This window comes from Saccostrea cucullata, unplaced genomic scaffold (assembly GCF_032062105.1).
Source record: "Saccostrea cucullata isolate Sc308-1 unplaced genomic scaffold, CSIRO_AGI_Scuc_v1 ctg8938, whole genome shotgun sequence".
NCBI lineage: Eukaryota > Metazoa > Mollusca > Bivalvia > Ostreida > Ostreidae > Saccostrea > Saccostrea cuccullata.
Window position 1 is genome coordinate 5,248 of NW_026930972.1, and position 16,306 is coordinate 21,553.

General features: G+C 32.4%; 1 protein-coding gene across 1 annotated transcript; it reads right to left on the reverse strand.

The window, feature by feature from the left end:
- Positions 1-7,501: 7,501 nt before the first annotated feature.
- Positions 7,502-15,923, reverse strand: LOC134230793 (wolframin-like). Its single transcript, XM_062712644.1, has 5 exons — positions 15,877-15,923; positions 15,249-15,470; positions 10,281-10,484; positions 9,621-9,760; positions 7,502-9,479 (listed from the first exon to the last, which is right to left on the reverse strand). Exons 1-5 carry the CDS (start codon positions 15,896-15,898, stop codon positions 7,731-7,733), a joined length of 2,337 nt encoding a protein of 778 aa, XP_062568628.1. The 5' UTR covers positions 15,899-15,923; the 3' UTR covers positions 7,502-7,730.
- Positions 15,924-16,306: the final 383 nt, after the last annotated feature.

Below are 16,306 nucleotides of genomic sequence, written 5' to 3' on the forward strand. Positions count from 1 at the left end.
GGATACACAATATACAATTCTCAGAACTTCGGCATTCTGAATCTCCCAGGACCAATGTTGGTATGTTACACTGTTTACTTTAAACAAACCGTGACGATATATGTCATTTGATCGGCTCAGGCTTGTCACGCGTCTCTCGTTTGATAAAATCCTCATGTTCGGTAATTGCAATTAACTTTTTTCCTCCTGGTGATTCATTTTTATTCAGGCCTGCTATCAGGAATCTATCCGGAATTTTGTCTGCCTCATTAATGCTATAATTAGAAGCAAACATATCTTAAATCAATCATTTTGTTATTATTTTTTTTAAAAAGTTCTATATGTTCGTAATAAATGCCAGCAAAATATTCAAAACAAGCAATATCATATTTAAAAAGTGAGATATGTTTATTTTATATACTAGTATTTTATGACTTCACGCCTAACCATCGGTTCTAAAACCTTGTTACTTATCGGTTACATATATCTATACTACCTACCTACTCCTTGCTACCCCGCGGGCACATAAGGCAAAGACTAGACTTCTCCACTTCTCTCTATCTTGAGCATTTCTCTCCAGTTGTCCCCAAATTATAGTCTGTGGTCTCTCATTTCTTTTTCAACAATCCTTTGTCAGGTTTTCTTAGGCCGTCCAGGCTTTCTCTTTCCATCTGGTGTCCAACTAAGGGCTATTGTGATGTTGTTGGCTGGTTTTCTTAACATATGCCCTATCCATCGTCATCTCTACTTTGTCAATAAGTGGTTACATATTGGGATACAAATATCTGTATTAAAACAGCTTACTGTATATTATGCATTTTCTTCAGTGAGGAGGTTCGAAATCAGACTTCGTGCATGTCTAGCCTAAGTCAATAAGAAAGGTTAACAACAAAATCTTCTCCAAGCGCTCGGTACTTCTGAAGTGAAAGTTTGGGTCTTTCGGAATACACCCATTACTTAAACTCCTTTCCCAAAGAGATTTTATGGTTTCCTTTTTCAGGGGATCTTAAAATCATTACCTTTAAGGATTTGATGACGTGCCTTTGACACGTCTATGGTCTAGAATCATGCAAACAATGTATCTATTTAATATTGAGAATGTTTTATTATTTTGAATTTTTAAGATTTTTACATGTTTTAAGAAGAATGAGTTGTGGCTGAATGGTAGTATGAACCTTAGGTATATTTTATTGCTTTCCTTGAGATGCTTTGTTCCGATTGATTAATTACTCAAGAAAAAATGGTCCAATCGAGCAATAAAAACAGGGGTTTATTACCAATTCACAATGAACGATTGACGATTGTGCTTTAAACCTCAAGGGACATTGATGACCTAGAATAGGTATTAAAAATAATTTTGTGTCCCTAATGAGCAGTTTCAGTTCAGAAAGTGATGAAAGGAAAAGGTTAAAACAGACGATGATTTTTGTGTGTGTGTTATATCCTGTTTTGCAACACCATTTAATCAATAGGAAAAAACAATATACTAGTATAGTGTACTAGCATTTGCTAAGGGAATGTTCATACTTAAAAAAAATCACAAATGATGTATACATTGCATAACAGTACTTCAGGGGAAAATTATCTTTTAATGTAACTAGGTTGTAAGGAGGTTTTTGTCACGTCCGCAATGTAAATATAGGAATGGGGATAATATACTTTCTACTTAGAGTCCCAGATATGTCAGTCATGATCAAATAACCTTTTATTGACAACATAAAACACGAAAAACTCCACTGCGCATGATCCAAACTCTGAAGTTCTTTGAGGTCCGTGTTTTCTCTACTTTCAATGTTTATTTTTTCAATGGACTTTTGAGCTTGATTACTGCACGTCATCGTCATATTCCATTGAAAGAAATGTTTTTTCAGTCAGTCATGAAAAGCATTTTAAATCATTGAAGAAGCCTATAAAATCTCTTAAACATATCGGTAACAATCTGCTATATTTTTCTGTTGCCATGCGGAGTGCAAACGCAAAATGCAGCATTTAAAAAAAAAATTCTGTCATAGTATTGCTTACATTTGCTAAATTTGTACCAATTTTTGATAAATATGACTGGTCATCACCTGTGTTTTATTTTGTTTTGTTTTTTCAAGTTAGCGATTTTTTCCTTTGAATTTCTTTATTTAATTCTGCCACCCATTGTAGTCCCCCCCCCCCATTCCCGTTGGACATGGTTTATGAATATAGTGTCCATAACTACTGAGGATGCTTTAAAATAGAAATGACATTTTTAAGGGAAAAGACCCTTCTTTCTTCCTTTGCAAAAGCATAATCAATAAACCGTATCATGACTTGTCTAGATTAAAAGACAAAATACAAACCATCTATCCTCGATCCCTTTTCACTTTTGATGTGATGTAGGAGTTAAAGGGACTATAAAACATTGTGGCACCTGATCCCACCGCTGATGATTTGAAGGTCCGTGTTTGCAATTGTTCTGCTCCTATTTTGTTTTGTATTAATGGACTTTTGAACTTGAATACTGTTCGTTATCTCCATAAATTTCATATATGTAATGGTTCAAGCAGACAAGGCTGATAAAAATATCATCTTTGTTTTTGACATGTGTGAGGCATATTATTATAACTTTATTTTCGAAAAACATGGTTTAATTCAACCTTTAAAAATTCTACATACATGTATACTCGCAGATTACTTTCCTAATTAACAAAAATCGTATTTCCGTGTTTCATACTTTTAACCTTTTTTGCTAACCAATGTGAGTTTGATCTACCATTCATTATACTAATTAACGAAATCAACTTGTGGGAACCTTTGATACGGAAAATATTGCCCTATATGGATTCCACAGATCAAAAAGTAAATAAAAACAGTTGTAATAATCATGATTTCAAGTAGTTAAATCATTTGTAACAAATGTTTTCGGATAAAAATAGTGCTTGGCGAATGCAAATATGTTTTTTTAAATCACTTTTTCCAAATACATGTAGCTGTTTTTAAAATTGCAAATCAATCCATAAACCCTCCTTAAAATTAAATTGAATTTATGATCCTTAGATTTCCAAATCAAGTCCCTGATAATTCATTCAATAGGCAAGGGCATGCTCTACGTATGAACAATCTCTAAAACGAAGTAAGTTATTGACAAACAAGTTGATCAAACAAGAACATCAGTAGTCTTGTCTAATAAAAGTCATTTTATAAATTGTATGGTCGATACAATGTCCTTGTCAGCAAACACAATTTTTCATTAATTTAAATGCTAACTGACGTTTTTCATACTAATTGTTAGTCGATCTTTTAATCTTGAATACTGTCCGTTACCTCCATATGTTTCATATATTATATAACTATTCTGCAAGATAAATAGAAAAAAGTCTATTCGGTTTTGCACGAGATGGATTCTTGTCGGAAATAACTACTTCTTTTGTGAAAATTGCACTCAAAAATAAACATGTTTCTGTTGTAAAATGTTAAAAATTTAATACACAAAGATTCTGTTTCTCCAAATATTCAGAGACAAAAACATGGAAGTACATCATGTATATGTACCACACAGTTATCAAGTTCAAAAGTTTAAAACTAAACAAAATCGCAAGCAAAGCAAAAACAAAAGAGTGGGATAAGGTGTAATGGAAGAATGACCATCCCATTTTGGACGGATACACCCGTCGTATGCTCCTTATTATGATCAGCAAACGGGAAAAAAGTAGACAATCTAATGTGTAAATAATGGTCAGGCAATTTGTATAAAAAAAACCTCCTGAAAGCATTTGCATTCCACTTTATGTTAGATTTTATTCGTCAGGAAGGTATCGACCATACGTAGAATTTTCCAAATACTGACTTTACTCTACACTGTTACTATCTTGGTTTCATCAACTTGTTTGTCGATGCCTTGCCTTGTTTAAAATATTGTTTTACATGTAGGTACACAATGCTCTTGTGTACAGAATAAAGTGGGAAGCAAAAACTGTATGCAGGTATTATGTTATACATAAATGAGAGAGTTGAAAATTGAATATTAAGGTCATCAAATACTACTATCATATAGAAGTTTATTTTGGCTATATTTTCGTATAAAGAGCCAACACTTATTAATATGTAATAAGTGAACATAAATATACTAAACGAAAACACCTGTTTCAATCTATCTCTTAGAATAAAGTAGAGAAAGAGAAGTAACTCGGTATAAAATTTTATTTTTGTGTAATATTTTTTTTTCAAATTAAATTCCAATATTCGTGTCTATATAATCAGATCTTTTATTGAATGTTCACCGCAACCTAATCAATTGTTTACTTAAAAATTAATACTAGTATCTGTTTGTTGTATGACACGTCGATATTTAAACAAATAATTTAATTTCATCCACGTCAACGAATGCTATGTACAGTAGGATACTTAAAAATAACAGAATTTGAAGTAAAATACATAATTCTTGAAAATAAAATTTATAACAGCTTGTTTCTGAAAGTCTTCAACATTCACAGCAAAACCAATACATCGATAAATAGTGTTGCGTTAATCAATTATGCAGAAAATGACTAATAATGTTCGTAAAACTCACGATTCTCCCCTGCGCCCCACCAGAATCAGTTTGTCCTGCATCCACCGGGGGTATCACTGCAGTCCCCAGAAACCCCTCCCCTCCCACCTTCCTATGTGCATATTTACCTTCTCTATGTGCCTTATTGCTGGAAGAGAACATTTATTCTTTAATACTCTCAAATTGGTGCTTGTTCAATCTGATTAAAACCAGGAGGTCGTAACATAAAGGCTACTTAAGTCTAAGACCGTGCTTAAGTAGGACTTAAGTACAGTCTAAAACTTAAGACCGTAACTAGAAGCGTACTAAGATTTGGCAATCTTAGCAAAACTTAGGTGGCCGGTAGAGGTGACTTAAGTATATCTTAACTTTCTTGTACATATATTTAGAATTATTTAATGTTGACTTTCGATGTTAAAACATTCCTCTATTCATATTATGCATTAAAGAAAATAATTATCTCTACTTGACGCTGATTTTAGAATTTTATTTTTTCGTTGGGGTGGGGGGGGGGGGGGCTTATCACTGATTCCGATATAACTCCCAACACAACATACATATACATACATTTAATTTTAGGGATTACTCCCAACACAGCATACATGTAAATATGAAGTTTCATTTTACGGATTTTTTTTTGTATCCTTGATTAAATTGCAAATGAGTTTATCATAAAACTTCTGCAGTTTTTGCTTCTGACATGCATGGCCTGATACATAGCGGGGATTCAAAATGTATTGAACTTTTTAGAGTTTCAATTTCAAGTTGATAGGCGGTCGATTATCTTTTCTTGTCTGCGATAATAACAGGGTATGTGAACATTTGTCAAAACAAAAGAGTTACAAAAGGTAAACTGAAGACATCTCAGGTGATAAAACAATTGTCGTACATTTACGATGAACCACAAATCGCCACTTTCTGACCATGCGGTATTTGTTTTCAAACATTCAGAATAATCTATAACGTAATTATAATTTTAATACGAAATCTAATCTAACATAACTTAAACCGATAGGCAAGGACGTCAACTTTAATATGTAATTAATTAAAACCCTAACTGAATCACTTTTAGCAATATATCTATATAAAATCAAAAAGCATAAGTTAACTCATATGAAATATTTTTAACATAAGTTTGACTTAGCTAAGACCTAGCTTAGTTCGCTTTATGTTACGGTTTAAGACATACTTAAGTAGTACTTAGACAGGTCCTAAGAATATGCCTAAACCGTACTTACGACCCTACTTAAGTCAAAAACTTAGCAAGCTTTATGATACGAGCCCCAGATCCTTTGATCCGCTCACATAGATCGCTACTACCTCAGATTAATGCTCATTTTACATTTGGTCAGAGGAATGTTAGTAACATTCAGCATAAAATCTAATTTTTTTTCGTCCAAAAATTGAAAATTAAACCGTCATTAAATTAAAAGTATTCCATTTTTATCAATTCCATTAAATGCAATGTATCATAGGAAGTACATGTATACAAGTGTAATAATCAGTGATTTACAAAACTGTACGTTCTTTAGTCAATATAAACTCATGAAAGACATCAGAAAATTATTTTGCTGGCAAGGTTTATGTCAAGTACATGTAATGATGAATTTAATTGGGAAGGGTCTCAATTGCAACTACCATCAGATTACATGATTGTATATATTTCAACTAAAAACAGAAAAAAATTTTTAACAAATTTAACAAAATACAGCAGAAAATTAACAATTCAAATAAATGTATAAAAACACTGCAAAGATATATAAATACATATATATATGCATGGTCTAAACCTTGGTTGATTAAACAAGAGCCATTCTAAACAATATTACATGCATCACTCCTATCCTGTGGTATACTCAAAACATCGCAAGCTTGAAATTTTCAAAAACTGCAGAATCTTAAAACTTTTATACTATGAATCAAAACAATCTATCTAGATATGCTGATCACAAAAAAGTTTTTGTGCCACAATGCACAGGCACCTGATGTTACTTATTTTTCTTTTTATAAAAAATTATACCCCCTGCCTAAGTTTATTATTAGGTAGGTGGTATATTTTTTATTAAAAGAATAATAATGTAAGGTGCCTTTGCCACAAAGAATAATATGTTATACTCAATTACAAAATTTCATAAATGTCACACAACAGCAAACATTAATAATTTTTTGCTTATAAAGATAGCAAAGATTACTAGTATTATAAAAAAAAAAAATTATAATTTTCAAATGATTATATTGCAATAAATTTCTATCAAAAATTATTTGTCTCTATATAATGTTTGCTAAGAATTGGTTCAAACGAAAAAATCTGAATGGGCTTTAAAAACATGTCAACATATTATAATGATTATTACCAGTAAATGTATCTATGTAGATGCATACATGATATCTCTACAACTGCCATGGATAATGATTTAAAAAAAATAATGAGGTGCATTGGATAAACAGTATATTTTTAACATCTTATTAATATTTATAGATATATATAGTTACATATATATTGTATTTGCAACATTCAACATATTCCTTCCATGCTTTACAATTATAAAATCATAGAATGCAAGATGAATTGGGACAAAATCAATTTTACAAAATTATTATAAACAAAAAACATACAAAAATATATAAATGATAGTAAAATAAATAATTATTCAATATAAATGCATAACATTCCAATATTCCAATAACTGTCAACAGTGTGTTCTAATTAAGAGTATTTTAATATTAAATAAATAACAAAATCTTGTCTAAGTTATTAACATGCATACAGACTAGACTATATATACATTTTGCAAAAATAACTGCATTTTTTTTTAATTACTCAGAATGAATCTGCATGTATTGCAAATTATATTGAAAACATACATGTACCGGTATAGAAAGAAAAACAGATCTTCTCAAATCTTTTCAGTACACAATTCCTGATTTCTTAGTTTCTTTTTTAAATGTGTGACTTGTATCTATCAATGATTTTTTTTTCAATTAACATGAAAACTAAATTATTATATAATTAGCAACCAAAAAAAATACATGCCCTGATTTCATAAAAAACTAATTCAAGGTGCACATTCTACAAGAGGTTACTGTGATTGAGTTTAAGGTGAGTACTCCATGGCCATAAGAGGGTACTTGACGAGGTTAAAGGAGTCTTAGATGGCATTATTGAGTTCAAGGTGCGTACTCAACAATAGGGTACCAAAAGAGGTTAAAGGAGATGGTAATGGCATTATTGAGTTCAAGGTGAGTACTCCACGAGAGGGTACCAAAAGAAGTTAAATGTGACGGTGATGGCGTTATTAAGTTCCCTCTTCACTATTTCCTCTACGCTTTCTTCTTCCAGATCCACCATGATATCCAGCTGCCTGCTGGTACATGTAATGTGTCTTAGCACCAGTTTGGGGTTCCTTGTGCCCAGGCCCTTAACCAGTGTTCCCGTGAACTCTACCTCGTCATTAACCTGCAAAGCTGACAGGGTCTCTCTAAAGCTGTGACCAGCATCTAACTCTGCTATTACATACTGTGGCATTGAAATATAAACTTCAAAGGTGTACTTGTCCAGATTCCTTAAATGACATTCGTGACCAAGATCATCCATAGTTCGACAGAGTTTGCGGTCTGATTCTGTCTTATTTGCATCATCACAATCTCCAAATTTTTGTCCATATAAACAACGAATTTCATTTGCAATAAAACCAGGAAATGCACTTAGGAGTGGTTCAATATTATTTGCCACACTCTTAATTTCAGCACGTGAAAATTTTCCGTTCCATGTAACTTTTTGTCCTTCAAGGTGTAGACATTTAAAGCTCTTGTCAAGTTCATTGTCCCCACAAAAGTCCATATATTCTGTGAAAGACATATTAAATGGTTTTGGGGTTTTCGCTGTAGGAAGACGGATAAAAATTAGAGGAAGTATAGCCAGAACACCAAATACAACCATAATGGCAATCTTCACAGGTTTAAATTTACTTTCTAACTTCTTTCCAACAAAAAGTTTTGTCTGCGTCATCAACAATGGAACTGCAGCAAAGATCAAAGTGATCAAAAGCTTTCCAAAGATTTGGGTATGAAGGAGACTGTAAAACATATAGATGATGCCTCCAGCAATGATCAACAAGGCAAGGGGAATCAGAAATGGCAAGAGGAAATAACCCAGTGTGGCTCTTATCAAACCTTTCCAAGACGAAAATGGAAAGAAACTTAGCATAAGGTTGAACCAAAAGTAGCAGACGAGATGTGGAACAAGAACTCTGTACACACCTTTCCAGGACTTCTGGGCAGCCATTATAACAAAGATAAGTGGGATCAGCAGAAAAGCCAGGGAAGGGATCCCAAAATGGATCTTAAACCCTGAACCACAATTAATTGTAAATATTGCATCTGTAAATATATGAAGAAGTTTGGTGAAAAATGGTATCTGTGGGAAATGATGAAAGAAAGTTGGTAAGGCAGAGAGAAGATTACAAAAGAGAGACAACAATGTCAGCAAATCATAATGATCACTAAGTGCAACAAAGCAAATGGCTGAGAGAACCCCACAAAGAACACAGATTTCAGAACAAGGGATGTAAGTCTTGTTTGCTAGTGAAAAACTAACCACCATTAGGGGTAGAGCACCAAAGAAGACTAAATAAGGAGTCAGCGAGTTCCATGTAAACTGAGACGTTGTCTGCTCTACGTCAACGCCAACGTCATACGTCTTCAGAACATCTGCAAGCTTGCTTGCTTCCTTCAATTTCCTTTTCTTGTAGAACATCTGAAGGGTCGTGACCCCCATGACCCCAAAGGTGAGGTAGAATATGACAAGGGGGACAACCTGGAAGATGAGAGCAGCACTGATGAAGCTGTAGAGGAAGAAGACGGAGAGGAGATAAATCTGATTGGTGGGGATCATCTTCATCACAAAGTCCAGCCCCTCCTTAGAAACATACTCTAATCCAGTCTCATACAGGGCTACTGCTGTCTCTTTCGGATATCGGGTTACCTGGAGGTAAGGGAAAAAGCATTTTAAATAATTATTTTGAAAAGTATCACATGAGTTAAAGGGTCAGCACAATTATCAAATTCTGTACAGAGAAATTTTTGCCCTTTTTGGCCATACTCTCTGGTTGGCAAATTACCATACCTTTTCATACAGGCCAGCATGCTTGTACTCCACTGAGCCTTCACCCATTTCGTCAGGAGATAGAGTTATCTGCCCTTGAATTTTCTTAGATAGGACTTTGACGAATTCTGTTTCACTAATCGTATCACCAATCTTCTTTCCTTAAAATGGACAAGTTTAATTAATTTTAAGTACCTTTGTAAATCATCTCCATTTTTGATGCTGTTTTGTACAAATTATTATTAAAAATTGAATTCAAGCAATACAAGTGCCTCTGTGTTGGTGCATGCGTAATTTTTTTTACTCATCCATGTGCTTCTATGTAAACTCAGTTGACATGAGAAGAAATGACACAAAATATATAGTGGTTTATTACTGTTCTTGTTATTAGAGGGAAGAAGGGGTGGTCTTGAAGTGAAACATGCACCATGGAATCATTTTAGTTAGTGGGGGTCAATGTTCATGAGCTAACAAAAGTCTTAGCATTTTTCTTGGATGACTTGTTTATATGGCAGATCAATGAATTTATATGTTTCCAAACTAAACATTTGTAAGGATATAAATTTGTGGGTATAAGTGTGACCCATGAAATCCCCACGCATTAGACCCCACGTACAGTAAATTTGTATTGATTCCACAGTATGTGTATATCTTTGTTTTACATGATCTGTTAACAAATACCTGCTGCCAGGAGTAGTTTTTCCTCCAGTTTATCTCCCCCAGCGAGTTTTTTGACGGATTCTATGTAATCGGCTCGAGACAGAACTTCCCTCTGAGTGCCGTTGATGGCTCGGAACATGTTTTTGGCGGCTCGCCGGATCTTTTTCTCAACATCTGAGGTTTCTAGGCACCAGTCTATTACCTCTCTGTTGGAGTCATCCACACCTGGAATGAGTTCAATATTATTTTACTTTTCGTGAAAATTTAAACATCAACGTTATCGAACCTGTTTTGGGAAAGAAAATGATGGTAGCATGTTGCATTGGACAGTAAATGCAAAAAATATCATGAAAATTAAATTCTTAGGAGAAAATTTTTATCTAAAATTCTATACAGGAACAGAATTTTAAGGGTCATTTATCTAAAATTCTATATAGGAACAGAATTTTAAGGATCATTTATCTAAAATTTTATACAGGAACAGAATTTTAAGGATCCTGATATCTCAAACATATTAAAATATTGGGCCTTCTATTATAGTTACAAACATTGGGGGTTCTATTTGTCCAGTCATCCAGCATTTATCATATTGTACAGTACGACTACATAATATATACACTGTATAATTAAAATATATCTTTTTTGTAAGTTAAATGATATATGTATATGTTCACGCAATTGATTCATTTGATATCTGTATAAAATCAGTATACTTTACCAGGTAAAATGTGAATGCAAACTTAACCCTTTGTGTGCTGACTTGTTTTACGTGCTCTGTAACCTCAGGACTGAGTTGTTTTGTAATATCAACAAAATTATCACAATGGTGTACTAAAATGCAAATATCTAAAATTGTTGACAACCAATTTGCTTGAAATTTGGCAAATATATAGCAAATGTTATGTTTTTTAATCTATACTATTTTTTTTTTAAATCTAATATTTTATGTTGCCATGGAAACCACATTTTCAAAAAATTTATTTTAAAAATGACTTTTTAGCATTTTAACTATATTTTTCAGAGAAAATATTGCACTTTGATGAAAAAAAATAAATCAATCGCTTTAAAAATTCAATTTTAGTTTAATATTATGCAAAAAAAAAATTAATTTAAACAATAACTCAATGATAAAGTCAATGTTATATATACCGTTATATTGTGAAAAGTCATTGTATACTTATCTGAGTAAGGGATATATTCATGTAGGTTTAAGTGAATTCTGATTCAAGTTAATGGATTTTTTTCAGATTTTAACTGAAAAGAGTATAAATTGAAGATTCAATTAGCCTGTAAATATAAAACCAGTGATTATTTTAAGAAATATAGGCAATCATATAAGAAAGTATGATCCTCAAAGAATATGCAGTTTTCAAGGTTGGGAAATCTTGGAGCAAATTGGCACAACAATGAACTAATTGCTGTTACTAGTATTCATTTTCAAATTAAAGCAGTCAATATGTTAAATAAATTAAAAAATAAATATAATAACATTTAAACTAAGATATAGAGGTCTTATTTTCTAATGACTGGTATCTAACAGCTCTAAATATACTCTTACTAGTAATTCTCAAATCTTTTTTTTTTTATTTAAAATTTGCTTTTATTGAAGAAAATGCATTTCTCCGTGTTATTTGTAAAGTTTACATATTCGTCAACTTTCCTCCCACAGTACTTCTCACTCTGTAAGAAATATGTGGCATTTATTTTAGAAGTTTTATTCCTGGCTGGCAACAATAATTGCCAGCAGGAAAACTAGTACTTTAAATTTTAGAAATTTAAGCACCTTTAACAGTCATTTATAATGTTTTCAAAAATGACTTCGTTCAATGTGGTCACTGGTGAATAACAGTTTTGATTTTTTTTCAATTGATTTTAGTTAATGATGGTTGACAGATATGTACCATAATATCAATCAATATATTATGAAATACTTTTAAGTTTATGCAAGTCTAATGGTATGGGTCATGGATATAGGCCAAGTAAGCTCAGTCAGTAGCGCATCTGACCGGTGATGCAGGGGCCCCTTCTTCGATTCACGGTCCAGCCGTGCATTTTCTCCTTCCTTGTTACATATTTGATGCTATTGACCCCTCTGGATTTGCAAGTGAAAGTCCTGTCAGGGGCTAATAAGAATTTGGGTTGTGTCTGCAAGGATAAAGATAACTTTAAGGAGGGATATGTAATGGTTGTGCTATGGGTATCAACCTGGGTAGCTCATTCGGTAGAGCACGGTACTGACTAGTGAAGCAGGGTTCCTGAGTTTAATTCCTGGTCCAACCATAGTTACCATACATTTTCTTCTTTCCTATTACACAAGTTTTAAATGTGCCTGAATCTTTACTTCAACAAAAAATATTATTCCTAATACTGTATACAGGGAAATTTTCGCCCCTGTTTTATTTTTTTCCCCTTTCACCCTCTCCTTGATTGGGCAAAATTCAAATTACACCTCATAATTTCCTAAACAGAACTATGACTGGGTGAATTTAAAACAGGGCAAAATTGTTCACAAGTTCAAAAGGGCGAAAATAACACGGGGCAAAAATAACCCTGTATATAGTAATGAAATTTATATTTTATTTCCACTATGGGATTTCTTTGTATTCTTAGTAACCATTCATATTATAAACATATCTTTGGAGACCAAAATGTAATCTTTGTTGATACGTAATTGCACAGGAATTTGCATTTTTGAAAAAAAAAATTTCACCATCATTGATAAAAAAATTCTCACAGCAAATCATAGCCTTTTTTCTGTATTCATTTACTGTTACATATCTAGAAGGGATGGAATGTAGAAGCTTCTTGGGCCTTATGAATTTGTAAACTAGAGGACATATTACATATTAGTAGGTGAAAACTTGTACAGTGTGTACTTTTGAGTTTGAGAAGTACAATTCCTACAGTAAAACTCAGTTATAACGAAGTCACTGGGACCTATGAAATTACTTCACAATATCTGTAATTCGTTATAACTGTATAAGAAATCAATTAAATTTATTTAGCTGGGTATCCAAATTGACTTTGCTATATCTGTAAATTCGCAACATTCGTGTTCGTACTAAACGAGTTTTGCTGTATTACCCAGTCTTTATTGTTATTTATTGAACAGATGTACATGCAAGTCCATACAATTTACAAATTACTCATTCTAAAGACTCTGATCTCCTTCTTATGCCTACAAAAATGACAATTCATCTTAATTTTAAACTGTAGAGTTACCATTTATTTAACCAGTGAATTTTATAATTTTGTGTGTGCATGTATATGTTGGGGCAGTCTTTTGGTTTTTAATAAAATAAAAATAAAAAGTGGAGGAAATGTGCAATTTTCACTTACTAATTAGGTCCCATGCAAACTAGAGTATGTAAATGCCTTGAAGAAATCTAACTCTAAGATACCAAAGATCCCAGATCATATTTTGGTTTTGAAATTATTGAGAGTCTATATTATAATCCTCATCAAGGAAATAAAAATGGTATTTTATCACTTACTGAAATAAAACAAATACCACAGTTTACATAAATGACAGTCATTTCAGGGAAAATCAGCACTTCAAAATTTTTTCATCACTTTTTACCATTTTCATGTATATGCACATGATCAAATGCATCAATGCATCTTTTCTGATAACTAGCTTACATTTGAAGACACTATATAGAAAAAATCAAGTTTATTTTTAATTGTGCTAAAAATTTTACAATTTATCATATACTGTTATAAAAAAATATTGGAAAGTTTTCCCAAATAGATGGAACATCAAGCAGCTTTAAACCAGAATTTTTAGGTGTAATTAGGGCCACTTAATTGACTCCATGATTGTCAATTATAAAATTCATATTGTGTATATTTCGAATACGTGTATCATGAATTAATTTTGCTTGATCACAAAAATATGTTGATGGATATATATTCTCTATATATCTCTTTTTCACTCACTTATTAATGCAATAACTCATTGGAAAATTTTCTACAATGTTCAAGGTCCTCCACATTTATTACTTTTATTAGATGGAACCTTTTTTTATCTTTCAACATTTTTGAAATGGGTCTTTAGATTTAAAAAAAAAATGTTTACTTATTTATTTGTTTATTTATTGTTAAAAAAAAAAAATGCTTTTAATTAACAAGATGCTTCAAATTATTTTTTGTTAACCTTTATTTCAAAGCAAAGCTTGATTTACGTATGTAAACAACGTGCACAGAAAAACGTCTGTGACTTGCCAGGTTCAATCTCGCGCATTATTGTTTTTATTTAGACGGTGTAATGTATGTCTACTTACAAAACACCAAATAAACAAATAATAACTACCGTATGTCCAAAATATAAAACTTTGCCGACCATATAAGCTCTCGATATGCTTCAGACTGAAGTTCAGTAGCATGTGCATCCTACTTTCGTTTTAACAGGAAGAACTTCGCAAGGTTAAGGTCAACTCAAGTTAACCAGAGTTTTTCTGCTAAGATATCGAAAATTTCTAAGTAATTTTAAGTCTACTAACACAAATTTATTAGAATTATTGAGTATTAACTATTTTTTGGATTTATTTCTTTATTTTCCTTTATATTTGAGCAAGTTAGTAGATATTTATTACATGCGCGTTTTTTCCCTGTTTCCAAAAATAGCGGACTGACTTTTCATCGTAACAAACGCCAACACCTTCACTTCAAATCACAATTTCACAAATAATTCGCAGATTTTCACATCTTAATTACCTAGTTTTCAATGTATAGTAGTTTTATAATACATATTGATAGATTTTTAGTAATTCACAACTCATTTATACGTTCTATACAAAGTTTTATGTTACGAAGTGCTAATTCCAAACTCAGACCCAATATATTGGGTTCCCGCACGGTAGCGTTTATGACGTCAGACCCAATATATTGGGTTCCCGCACACAAAGGGTTAACACCTATAAATATTTAACCCTCATCATGATACAGTTTTTGGCACAAAGATTATAATAGCTTTCCACATTTTAATACCTGTTTTTGTTTGGAGACATTTGTTCAGGAGTTCATCCGCTTTCTCATTTCCCTGTTTGGAGGCCTCTATCAGCCACGTGACGGCTATTTTCCCGTATTTTTGCCTATCCTCCTCTGAACCTGAGTCAGCCAGCTTTAGATAGTGCTCTCCTAAGAGCACCTGACTGGCTTCATCCCCATCTGAAGCCAGCTCTTCCCATTTCTTAATGTTTTCCACACTCCCTAGAAAATTGCAAGGTGAATAATTTTACATTGTTGATGCATTAAATACCTATATAATAAATTTAAGTTTGTTTTAATTTACACATAAGATACCGTAAAAGTGGAAATTTTAGCACGACGCAAATTCACAGGTACTTGGGTCTTGGTTTATAAATATGTATGTAGCTTATTCATCTGTGAAAATAAAAGTATATATCAATAAGGTGCATACATATTTATAAATTTATATAAACCAAGACCCCAGTAACTGAGCTATGCTCAAATTTAGTTTTGTGTATTTTAAGTTGATTTAAAGTATATCAAACATAAGTTAAACTTGCATTAAATAGCAAAATTAAGCTACTCTTGGTAGCTAAACAAAGATACGTTGGTCTAGCTCTGTGCCTAAACTTGCTGGATTTTATACCTGATGAATCGCCTTCCGCCATTTTTGCTTTTTTGTGATCACATGACTTTAAAGTTTGGCTTTAAATAACTTTTTTTCATCACATGACGACTGTCAAGGTGTGGATCCAATACGCCCCCACTCAGTCGCCCTTTGGTGAAAGATTGGTGGATCCAAAAAAAAAAATGGATACAGCAGTAAACATGGAGAAGAAAATAAATACGTAGTGTAATACTATAAATATTTTACACAATGAATAGTTTGTTTTGCTTTGTTTTGTTTTTTCCCACATTTTTTTTTTTTATAGACAATTTATCATTGTTTATCGATCATAAATCGCCAGTCTAGAAGTGAAAAATAAAAATAGAAACAAGAGATCACTAGGCATTCGGAACACTACTTCAGGTTACCATACACCGAGAAGAAAAAGTCCTTGTTACGAACGATCGAG

Coding starts and splice junctions, on each gene's coding strand:
- LOC134230793 (XM_062712644.1), bottom strand. CDS start 15,898: ATGGCGGAAGGCGATTCATCAG. Junction 10,485..15,248: donor ATGTCTCCAAACAAAAACAG/GTATTAAAATGT, acceptor AACTCATTCCAG/GTGTGGATGACTCCAACAGA. Junction 9,480..9,620: donor ATGCTGGCCTGTATGAAAAG/GTATGGTAATTT, acceptor CCTTACCTCCAG/GTAACCCGATATCCGAAAGA.